The 12554-nt window shown below is 38.1% G+C and overlaps 1 protein-coding gene across 2 annotated transcripts in view; it reads right to left on the reverse strand.

Annotated features, from left to right (window-relative positions):
- Positions 1-5320: 5320 nt before the first annotated feature.
- Positions 5321-12554, reverse strand: part of LOC107091637 (cytochrome P450 2F5-like) — an 11279-nt gene continuing 4045 nt past the window's right edge. For both annotated transcript variants that reach the window (XM_015385677.1, XM_015385679.1), the window contains 7 exons: positions 11074-11223; positions 8643-8803; positions 7327-7503; positions 6685-6826; positions 6420-6607; positions 5632-5773; positions 5321-5548 (listed from right to left, as the gene is read on the reverse strand). In XM_015385677.1, coding sequence (XP_015241163.1) covers positions 5367-5548; positions 5632-5773; positions 6420-6607; positions 6685-6826; positions 7327-7503; positions 8643-8803; positions 11074-11223 — 1142 coding nt within the window. In that variant the 3' untranslated portion in view covers positions 5321-5366. The remainder of the gene's footprint in view (positions 5549-5631; positions 5774-6419; positions 6608-6684; positions 6827-7326; positions 7504-8642; positions 8804-11073; positions 11224-12554) is intronic.

A 12554-nucleotide genomic window follows, 5' to 3' on the forward strand; every position in this document is an offset into this window, starting at 1 on the left:
TATAGATTGACCATAAGATGTTTTTGGCACCTTTGCCTCATGATTGTAAACTGAAGAAAGGAAGGGTACAAGACATCACTTTTTATACACAACAGAAGAGCACATTTGTTGGGCTATCATCTAGCTTTAGATCTATTCCCAGAGCTATATTGGCAAATCAGGCTGGAAAAAGAATAGAAAAAAACAAAACAAGTAAAATTCAAACAGTATTTCACAGCATTAAAAAAAAATTAATCAAGAATACTTCATTAAATAAATCTGTACCTGCATTTCACCTGCTATTATTAATAGTCTCTAGATAATAATGAATTCTTACTTTTTTCATTTAGTGGGAGAATAATAAACACTGTCAGATAAATACAAATTGAATGAACATTCTGTCTCCATTTCTGCCTGCTGCTTCTAGTTTTCTCCTCTAGGTGGAGCTGGAAAATCACAGGTGGCCAATATTTACAGGTGTTCCTCAATGCAATATCAAGGAGGGTTTTTTTTAAGGAGTCTACTGTCAGTCCCTCTTTGCCAAAGTGTTAAGAATGTGTTGTATGCTTCTCACCTCCCTAGGGCTCCTTTTCTCTTGTTGGTACTTTTTTTTTTTACCTTTCTAAAGCCAAAGCTATGGACCTTACCATATATCTTTGCTGCTTCCCAGGTTTCCTTAATTTGTAACGATTCCTTTTAGCTCTATCCTTGGTGCAATACACCCGACTCGAATGACTGAGTAACAAGCCAGCCTGCTGCTGGGTTGTTGCCCAACAGAGCCCTGCAAAATTACCTCCAGCAGTCCACAAATGTGCATGTGTCTGCACAAATGGTTAGATACTGACTCCATTAAAATGGTGTGAGAGCCCGACATCCATAGATGGAGGTTGTGCTCACAGCCCAACACCGTGCAGAACACTTGACAAAGAACACCAGGATTGGCAAATTCGCCACTGAGGCCCTTTGCTCTTCATAGATTGAAGCAGGTTCACCCTGGGCACATGCGACAGACATGCAGAGCAATTTTCTGCCTGCAACATCCTTCAACATGACTGGTTTGGCAGTGGTTCAGTAATGTGGGGTGGCGTTTCTCTGGAGGGCCGCACAGCCCTTGCCAGGGGTAGCCATTAGGGTTAGGCCATCATGTCCCGAGATGAGATCCTCAGACCCGTTGTGAGACCTGGTGTCGTTAGCCCTGGGTTCTTCTTTATATAGGACAATGTTTGACATCATGTGGCTGGAGTGTACTAGCAGTTCCTGCAAGACAAAAGCATTAAAGCAAAGAACTAGCCCTCCCATTCCCCAGACCTGAATCCGATTAAGAGCATCTGGGACATCATGTCTCAATCCATCCACCAACTTCACGTTGCACCACAGACTAACCAGGAGTTGACGGAGGCTTTACTCCAGGGGTGGGAGCAGATTACTCAGGTGACCATCTGCCACCTCATCAGGACCATGCCCAGGCATTGTAGGAGGACATATAGGCACATGGGGGCAGCACACAATACTGAGCCAAATTTTGACTGTTTTAAAGACATTACCTCAAAGCTGGATCAACCTGTATGCACTTAAAAATGCACTATAAAAAAACAGAATTGTAAATGTCAAACAGTACCTGTTCGCAAACCGTACGATGTACAAACATGAGCCTTGTGGAAGTTTATCTTCCTACCAATCACACTGAAGCAATTTTATCGATATCTTTTATCGTTTGGCCTGGACGAAGCTTTGTTTAGGAGTAAACAAATCCCTCAATCGCTCAAAATTCAGTTCCTGAAAATGACCCACTAATTGACATGGTCACCAAGGCAACATACATTTTTGTAGAAACATGAAAGTTACCATACTTGTACACCAAAGCCTACTGATTTATATAGTAAAATAATGTCTCTATCTTTCATACTTTTTGATTTGTTAAGCACAGTTTTACATTGATTTTGCCCCTTTTTCAGATTTTTTAATTTTCCTCTTTTTCCACAGAGTCCTGCATCATTTTCAACAAAAAGAGACATAAAACCTTGTTCCCCTATCCGTTCTGAAAAGATTGATATAAGAATGACATTTATACAATATATTATGCCAGAGATATAAGCATTTGTTCAGCACCAATTCCTCCATTTAGTAAAGGCAGTGGAGCCAGGCTTCAAACAGCTAAACAACAGTTGTATTGAAGTCGTTGCCTCTCCTTACCCATTTCATGTACAGACTTGAGACTTAATACTGATCACTGTCAGGCCTTCCCAATTCTCCTTTTGAAGGATTTTTTCAATATCCTTTACGGTTTTGCCATAGAGCTGTTTTGTTGGGGGCATCAACATTGTCATTCTGTGAGAAAGCCTCAGGCTGACATTTTTAAATCATCACCACGTCCACATAATATTGTGTAGCAACATAAAAGTTGGTATAATTGTTCATCAAAGCCCTCTGATTCCTATGGTATAAAATATATTTCTCTATCTATTATTTTTTTTATTTTTTATTAACCCTAGTTCAACACCATCTTTTGCCCATTTTTCAAGTTTCCAAAATGTCCCTCTTTTTCACACAGTGCTGTGTCTTTTGAAAAACATTTTGATAAAAAAAAACAAAAAACAGCCCTACAGCTTTGTTCCCCTATCTGACCTGAATTAAACGGTGCCAGAATGACATTGATACGATGTATTATGCCAGATCTATGACTATTTGTTTAGCAATAACTTTCCCACTTATTAAGCAGGCAGAGTAAGGGGAGACTTGAAACTGCAGCTGGTGCAGCTCCAGGAGGCCCTTTAACAGGGAACACTTTGTTCATTCTTTCATGAAATTTGCCTCCATTATATATCTCTCCCTATGCTTATTAAATCTTTTATTGGTTAAAATGTATCTGATTTTCAATATCTCAAGAATTCTTGGGAAATAGTTTTTTGATAAATTCATGTCCTTAAGTGTTATTATCTCTCTTTCCATAAGCTTCTCTGTCCTTCCTCTGCTTCTCATGGTCAGTCTTGCACTTAGGTTTGTGGATTGTTGAAGCTTCTAAGGGTGACACTGTTTTCTCTATTCTGATCAACTGACACATTTTAATTCATTTCAATTTTTTTTTTTTTACGTCTTGACATTTCCACATATGATTTCACACTTTAATACTAATTTCACATATTCAAAATGTCAATTCCTATCCTTAAGCTACTCCTTTTTGTCTTCAACCAGATAAGATTCAAGTTTTTTTTTTTTTACTATTTAATTTGCTAAGTTTAATTAAGTTTCTGCTATTTTATTAAATTTCTGAAATAACAGAAATAACACACTTGTATATTTTGTTGCAGCAAGTAAACTAATATTGTGTTTATACTCTATATGTTTAATCAGTTCTACGGTGTACATGTGGTGTAAAGCAAGATACAAGACCACAGTAAAAGCAGTTAAAGGAAATTTGGTGTTTTTCTTGTGTGGCATAAATGTATAGAATTTAAAACAATAAAAAATAATTGTGATTTATCTGTTAAATGTTTTGACAGATTTAAGTTAGATTGGGTTAGAAAAAACAGCTGTAAGAGCCAATACTCTCTCTAAGTTATTGGATCCCTTTTGTTCAACCAGAAAACAGGGCAGACAATTTGACAGGATCCCCTCACCTGGAACTTATCAAAAGACATCTCATTATTAGTATCTCTGAGTTCCTGTTAACCAGCAGTTTTCATGTCTCCAAATGCTTCACATTTGCTAAAAAGTTTCACACAAAGTAAAAATCTTTGTTTAATTTCCCTTTTTTAATGGAAGTTGATACAAAAAGTAAAATATTCATATTTTTTTTTTGCCCATACATTGACAAATATATGATTAAAAAACTAAATCTAAGGATTTCCCTGACACAACATTTAACAATATGATATGGATATTGCAGCTTTGGGTCCTTACCAATACGATTTTGGCCCAATCAAATATTACGTAGCACAAATAATACATACCTTTATTGTGGCATATTAGGAAAGGATTGATCAAGTTATATTACTTAAAACAGAGAGTAATAGTAGACAATAGGGATAAGAACAGGTGACCAATTTATTATTAACCAATGGGTTCCAGAAGAAGGTGAGTGTTTCTATCAGATTCCTCATATCTAATATGTTAAATATTCATTTTTTTGGCGTAAATCAAACTAATTTAAAAACAGATGTTGTGAATTTTTAGAACCCCCAGGTTACTCTTTGGCTGGATTTGTGTGGTTTTCCCTTGTTGTTGTCAAGTTTATGTTTCATCAAACAATATGGTTTCCGTCTTTATCAGCTTCCTTACAGTTCCTTTATTAATAAAAGTAAAACTAAGCAGCCCAGAAGCCACATAACCCTGTAAGAATTAAGCAGGTACAGGAAATGAATGAATGTGTGCATATCTTGTGAGGTTAAGATTGAGCTTTAACACCTCATATTTTGTGGATTTGCAATAAAAACATTAAAACCTACAGAAATGTAAATATCAGATGTGTGAACACCTAGAGCTGCAAATAGAGCGGACAATCCCCGGAATGTCATGCTGAGCTCTGGAATGCTGCTTGAATGAAAAGGAAATGACATCCCCTCTGCAATGTTCCTATGCATCAAGAGGAGAAATAACCCCCCTCTATTAATGTGTCGTAAAATCCTGCATTCTGATGAGAAATTTATGACTGACAATCACAATGGACATCTTTGAAAAATACAGTAGGCCTACATCGCTCAAAGTAGTGAAACACAAATATAGACCCCAAAAAAAAATCAATAGTACATTTACAACATCTTTATATGCTCATGTAGTGTAAAGAACAGTTGTTTTTTTAACCACATTGCATCCACTGTGTTTTTTCAAGCATCAGGCCTGTTTGGGTAAAATGCTTTTTTATTTAAAATTGAAGAAGTCCGAGTCCAGGTTATCAAGAGCTCTGGGTTTTCTATTAACCAATAATAACTGAAGCAAACATTGCATAGTAAATGACAGCAATGCTGAGTTTTAGGCCCTACAACAAATTATTACAGTAGGTCATCAGAGGGTAACTTTTTTTTAGTAAGCAGTAGAAGCAACCATCCTATAAGTAATAATCAAGAAGACAGGAGGATAAGAAGCAAATTGATTAAGGTAAAACTTCACCAATCTGCGATATATATTTATATAAAAAAATATAAACTAAAGCTTAAACAGAAATGAAATTTAATCAATTCTCCTGACTCCTCTATTTAAAATGACTGCTAGGAGAAAAGAGCTCTTTAGTTAGTTTGTTCTACGTTTGGGTGGGGCACATTTCCTACATGAAAGGAGGGACTTTAACTGCGTCTATTGGGTATGGTTGGGTCCACCAAGCGTTTGCTGGAACACACACTTTTTAAAGTTTTTGAATCATTATCATGCTCTCCCGGGGCATCTTTGGCCTTTCACCGAGGTGTCGCAATGGTATCATAACAATGAGGCACGTTGCCAAAGCTGCTGTATTCTGGAATGAGGTCAATGCTATCGGGATCCCCAGGAGAGGAAATGTTGAATTCCTGCAGGAGCGTCACCAAGAAGATGAAGAGCTCCATACGAGCCAGAGACTCGCCAACGCAGGATCTTTTCCCTGTAAAGAGATACAAGCAAGCATAAAACTGTGATATTGCGCATACAAATTGATTGTACTTTCTTTTGAAATGATGCCTTTACCCGCAGAAAAAGGAAAGAATGCTGGATTCTTCTTAAAGTTGCCATTATGGTCCAGAAAGTGCTTAGGGTTGAAGGTGAAGGGAGTCTCCCATTTGCTCTCATCTTTAAGGACTGAGTGCAGCAAGGGTATAATGGACGTTCCCTACAAAGACACAACTTTTTAGACGCAGTACAAAAGGCAGTATTCAGGAATAGTAAAGTTTGCTTCAGGATTGCAACCAGAAAGAAAACCTAGGTTGAAATACTAATAAGTGGAAAGGCATGGAGACATCTTTAAGTTGTTATTACTAATGAAATGAATGAATGAGCTTTGATGTGTACAGTAGCAGCCATTCAAAATTTCTCCACTTTCCTTGATGGGCCCTTGGCTGGCCTCCTACAATTCCTTTTTAAACATCAATCTTTGTACTAAAATATTCTTTCTGTCATGATTTGTGGACATTAAGAGCTGAAGAGAAGAGCCAACTCCTGCTCAGACCCTGTAATTCAGTGAAAAGGGCGGAGTCAGAGTTAAAAAAAATATGCACGCCAAGGAGAAGGAGGGAGTCACTCAAGTGGCTGGAAGTTACAGGGAATTTTGCTGGGAGTTGCAGAGAAGTGGGGCGGGTCATTCGGCTAGTGTTTGACTGGGAAGGGCCATTTTGAATGGCTGCTACTGTAACATTTAACATATTTCTGGACAAACTTTTAATGCCAGGAATACCTTAGTTATAAATGAATCACAAACATAGAGAAGAACCTTAGCATGTTGAACCCTATTTTTCTCAACCTGTTTGAACAGAAAATACCTTAGGGATTGTGTAACCCCTAAATGAAATGTCCTCTAGGGCGTAATGAGGTAGACTGAAGGGGACGATGTCCAGAAAACGCTGAACTTCATGAATGAAGGCATCTGTGAACGGGAGAGATTTCCTGTCCTCCATGCTGGGACACCGAGCTCTTCCAATCACAGTGTCAATCTCCTCCTGAATTTTTTCTGCAGTCAAACACAAATGGAGGCTTATAAAAGTTTCTGTTGTAACAGGCAGCTCTAATAAAAAACTGACCACACACCCTGTATGTCCTTGTGTTTCATCAGAACACTGAGAGCATATCTGATGGTGGAGCTGGTGGTCTCGGTTCCTGCCACAAACAAGTTCATCACTGTTGCAAACAGGTTATCATAGTGGAACTCAGTGGACGGATTATCTTTTTCCTGAGAATGGAAAAGGATATTAAAAAAATTTAATTAAACATAACAGGAATTATTTATGTTGTAAATAACGTTTAGTTAAAAAAAAGTGGAGAAGAAATCAGTCAGTATTTGAAAGGCTCTTAACCCTAGAAGTACAAATCTTTCCAACAATAGCTGCTTAATTCAGCAATGAAATAAAAAAGAACAATTATTTGGATCAAAATTTAGACAATTTTTTTGGAATGCAAAACCTGTGTCCTGCTTTATAACTAGTTTTGAACAACTTCTTAAATTCATAACTGCCTTATTGGTTGTGATTACAAAGATATATCTAGACTTATACAAAGTAAATAAAACATATAACACAGTGGTTAAAGTTTACATTAATTAAGGACACTTCCCAATTTTCTCTTTAAACTTTTTCATTTACAAAGAGAATTTTCTCCTTGCAATGTAAGAAGTAAAGGTAAAATGATCCAGTTAACTTTTAGCTTACAGGGAAAGTTCATAATTTTAACAACCTGATCAGCTCGAATAAGGAAGCAGTCGATAAAATCTCTGGGTGAGCTCGGATCCAGCGTAGCTTTGTGCTCATCGATCTTGATCCTGACGAAATCTCTGATCTCTTCAATCCCGGCAAAGACGGTCTGGTGTGGTCCGGGAAGCCTTTCCATGATTGAAGGGAAGATGTTGTACAACTGTGGAAAAAAAGGAGCATTTCGTTTCCCAGAACATAATTATCTAGCATTATCTAGAATTGTACTCAACAGTTTATCCGATTGGTTTTAGTTTTATAGATGACTATTGCTCTCGAATAAATAAATGATAACATTATTGCATAACTGTGCAAATATTTAACTAAAACTGAAAAAATATGTTTAATTTCAGCATTTAATCTTCTAAAATGTCAAATATTAAGAGTCTGATTAAACTGGAATAAAGCTCATCTGTCCTGTAGATTCATTAAACATTCACATTATTTAGTCCAATTTATAGTTTGCAGATATTTGTTTTTCTATCAAGGTATAAATCAGAAAAGAAAGTTAGAGTTGTAAGCTGTTATTGCTAATGATACATTTCTGTATTTGTGTCGGCCTCTCAGGACAGCATCACTGCAAGAAGTTCGGCATTTTCTTCTGCATCAGACAAAAAAAGTCCAAAAACATTAAAATAATTAATCAAGGCCTGACTCCTAATGTCTCCCAAAAGAAGCAAACATGGTGGTGGAGGCATTCTGGTGTGGGATTAAATACCATCAGGTGGAACTGGGTAATTTGTAGACACAGTTAAAGATATCTTAGTTTAAAACAGTTTTACATTTTTTAGACCAAAGTGCAGAATGACACTTAAGAGACACATAGTATGAAAAAGTTATTGGTTATATAGAAAAAGGAAACAAGGAAAAGCAGCACTGGAAAGCAGGAAAATCAAGGAAAAGAGGAACAGTAAATAGCATTCTTCTGAGTGCACCCTTTTTAAATCATTCACCCGTCTATCCTGGAAGCAGGAGTACCCAGACAGAACCCACTCATGCACAGGGATAACATGCAAAACTACATGCAGAGAGGCCCTGGGCAGGGAACCAAAGTCAGGCCCTTCTTGCTGCAAGCACTACAAACGGTGCTACCTTGCAGCCATCTTTTGATTTTAGTTTATCTGAATTTTTTTATGTTTTGATTTTACTGATAAATTTGTTTCCTTTTTAGCTAGATAGTAGAATATTCATCAAAGTATAACTGAAAAAAGGTTCAAACCAATGTATCATTGAGGGATTCCACTTTTAGGAGCCATCATTCACATTTTATTGCAAAACAGGTTCAAAAGAATATTTACTTACTGCACCCAAAGGGCTGCTATTTAATTTGACCATCTTAACCAGGACACCGAGGAGGTTCTGAAACTGCTTGTCTTCATAACTGAAGCGTTGTCCAAACACAAGGCAGCAGATCACGTTTGACACGGTGCGGTTCATAAGGAATGTAGGATTGAAAGGTTCGCCTGGTGGCAAAAACAAGAACCCGTCAAACTTGTTTAACAAGGATTTCCCTAAGAAACAAAGGGGGGAAGCTTAAATGTATAAGTTTTAACTGCTCTAGGATTTTTAAAGCAGTGCATGTCTTTTCAAGCAGTTGCTGAATTTGCATAGTTTATCACACACACAAAAAGAAAACAGTTTATAACAGCAAGTGACTTCATGTTGCAAAATGCTGTGTGTCAGGATTAGAATAGATCATTATTACTCGTCAGCATTAAAATAAATGATTAATTTATGCTTATTTACAACTTTATTTTAATCCTATTTTGCATCTGATTCAGTATTCTCTATATTACTAACCTACAGTTAAACCTTACTATATATACTGTATATATACCTATATATAGTGAAGTAACAGACTGAATTACTGATTTGACATGCTGAAACATGTTGAATGTTTTTTAGTCCATTCTGCAGCAGAACAGAACATTTCAGATCTGAGCTGGTGCTCCTGCTGTTTTTTTGCACTCTAAAGGACCTGATCTTCAAGATAATTGCGCGTATTAAAAAACCCATTAACTTACAGCAGCACTCCAAAGAAGGTGCAAAAAGATTTACATGTTCAACTTGGCAATGCAGCACATGCAAATGTTTTTGTGTGTGTGTGTGTGTGTGTGTGTGTGTGTGTGTGTGTATGTGCACTTATCATTGTAGATAATACTCTAGTGACCAAAATGCTCAAATTAAATCAGGGGAGTGGTGGCCTGTTGGTTAGGGCCTTGCGCTTGGATCCCTAGGGTTCTGAGTTCAATACCTACTTCCACGGACAGCCAATCTGGGTCCCTGAGCAAGACCCTTAACCCCAGACTGCTCCTGTACACAGCACAATGGCAGCCCACTGCTCCCCTAGGGGATGGGTTAAATTTAGAGTTAATTCCATTGCTGTGTACTTGTGACAGTTTAATTCTATTCTAAATTAATGGAAAAGGTCAATACTGCATCCAAAGAGATTTCTTAAACCTCAAAGAGATTGCAGATGTAGTTTTTGCATCTAAACTAAGTATGTCTGTCTGTATGTCATCATCCTCAGCGTGTGAATGAGTGTGAATGGCTGAATGACAGCAGAAAGCACTTTGGAGTCCGTTGACTTGAAAAACACATTAATTCAAGTCAGTTAACATCCAGCATTTTAAGATACTTACAGTATGCAAAGTGAACGATAAATAATATTTAGTATCATTATTTGTGCTCTTTATATAATTATCATTACCATCCACGACATTACGTAGAACCTCGCCTTTCTTTTACAGCGACTCTGAAACTGCTAGCAGAATCTCTCTACGCAGTCTCCTAATTCTAATAGGGCGGAAACAAAGGTTTGCACTTCTTAACTTTCTCTGGAGCAATCTTTGGAGTTCATACAAAACTACCCAAAACATGCACACAATTTGTTTCCTAAATTATGGCCCATAATTTGAAATATTTGAAGATCAGGCCTTTAAAGATACAGTGGAGGATTTTCATGAGAGACCTGCCCTCTCCACTCCAGAAAAAGCACATGCACAACCCTGTACCTGCTCCCGAGATTGATGATCCCTTCGAAAAAAGAATATCTTCCGTTGTACCTTTAATGTTGAGTTTTGGATGTAATTTGTTGCCCTCCAATGTGGACCCAAGTTACAATGTTAGAACAACCCTGCCAGAGGGCAAACATTAATATTTTTGGCTAATATTTTAGCCCTTGTTTTTTGTGTTCAGATCCAACTGATGTTTGCATGCGATGGCTTGCACATTAGTGCATTCAAAAGCCCTGACTTGGTATCAAGTGAAGCCCATGCACTGCTGATCCCTCTATCTAGTATTCATTGCTAATGTTTTGTGCAACTTATTAACTAATATTTATTCTTTTTCTTGTTTTTTGTGTTTCTTTTTTCATCTATATGGAAATAGGAAGAGCCATATCAGCATCAAGTATTGGCCCAGAAATAAGGCTATTATCAAAATAATCACTATTGGGAAAAGGCCTTTAAAAAACCTGGATCGCTCTAATCATGTAAACTCTAATCGTGGTTATCTTCTTTTTGAGGGTTATGTAACTCTAGCCTAATCCAACTTTACATTTATCTTTTAAGAAACATTACAGATGTCTCTTGTTATTGTTAAGTAAAACTATATTTATGTTGATTAAAGAGTAGAAAGAAGGCAATTTCAAATGTAAAAATGTATAAATATGATTCTTTTTAACCACCTTAAGCCAAGATAAATAAATGCAAAAAAAGTGTTGACATTACACCTTTGTACTCGTGTAAGCGAACCCTGAGATGTTGGCTTTCTTCCTGGATCCACTCCTCCATCCCTTTACGTCCCATCCCAAAATCTCGTAAAGTTGTCAGAGTGAAGCGGCGCAGCTGACGCCAGCGTTCCCCATTACTGATACCAATACCTGTTGAACAGAAACGTGCATTTGAAAAGACAAATATAGAGATTAATGCCTGTAAAAGCTCTGTGTTTACACCTTGAAGCTTTTTCTCCCAGGTTCTTTTCCTGAGCATTGATCACTTGTCACAAATTCTTTAAATAAAAGTTTATAATGTATATGTATTAAAAACCATGACACGTGGCAACAGATTTTGACATAAATTGCAATCTTGATCAGCCCAGATAATTTGCTTTGAGTTACAGAAGGCAGCGCTTGCCAACTGGGCTCGCTTCTTGTTGAATTTGGCCCCGAATCATAGTTAAAGAAGCATTTTATACAACTCCAGTATGCCACAACCTCACATCATTACAGCATACATGTTTATAAATAAGCAGTCATCCATGGATTCCAGCCTTATCGAAAGGTTAAACTATGTTTTTAGATTGGAGGCAGTTTCCCTGGATTGGCAGATTGGGGTAGTGGTCCCCCTACTTTAAAAAGGGGACCGGAGGATGTGTTCATATTACAGAGGAATCACACACTTAAACCTCCCTGGTAAGGAGGGTCCATCGGATAGTCGAATCTCAGATTCAGGAGGATCAGTGTGGTTTTCGTCCTTGCCGTGGAACACTGGATCAGCTCTACACCCTCAACAGGATTTTGGAGGGTGCATGGGAGTTTTGTGGATCTGGAGAAGGCATTCGACCGTGTCCCTTTGGGATTCTGTGGGGGTACTCCCGGAGTATGGAGTACCGGGCCCTTTAATGAGGGCCGGCAGTACGGAACAGTCAGAGTCTGGTCCGTATTGCCTGCATTCAGTCGGAGTCGTTTCCGTTGAGGGTAGGATTCTGCCAAGGTTGCCCTTTGTCACCGATTCTGTTCATAACTTTTATAGACAGAATTTCTAGGCACAGCCAAGGTGTTGAGGCTATCTGTTTTGGTTGCCTTAGGATAATGCCTCTGTTATTCCCAGATGATGTGGTTCTATTGGCTTCATCAGGGTGTGATCTACAGCTCTCACGTGTGCAACCGCCGGAATGAGGATCAGTGCCTCCAAATCCGAGACCATGGTCTTGAGCCGGAAAAGGGTAGAGTGCCTTCTTGGGATTAGGGAGGATATAGTACCCCTAGTGGAGGAATTTAAGTATCTTGGGGTCTTGTTCACAAATGAGGGGAAGACGGAGCAGGAAATCTACAGGCGGATTGGTGCAGCGTCTGCTGTGAAGCGGGTGCTGAACCGGTCTGTTGTGGTGAAGAAAGAGCTGAGCCAAAAAGCAAAGCTCTCGATTTACCGGTCGATCTATGTTCCTACCCTCATCTATGGTCATGACCGAAAGAACGAGATCCCGGATACA

The sequence above is a fragment of the Cyprinodon variegatus genome, unplaced genomic scaffold (assembly GCF_000732505.1).
Source record: "Cyprinodon variegatus isolate N-32 unplaced genomic scaffold, C_variegatus-1.0 Scaffold345, whole genome shotgun sequence".
Classification (NCBI taxonomy): domain Eukaryota; kingdom Metazoa; phylum Chordata; class Actinopteri; order Cyprinodontiformes; family Cyprinodontidae; genus Cyprinodon; species Cyprinodon variegatus.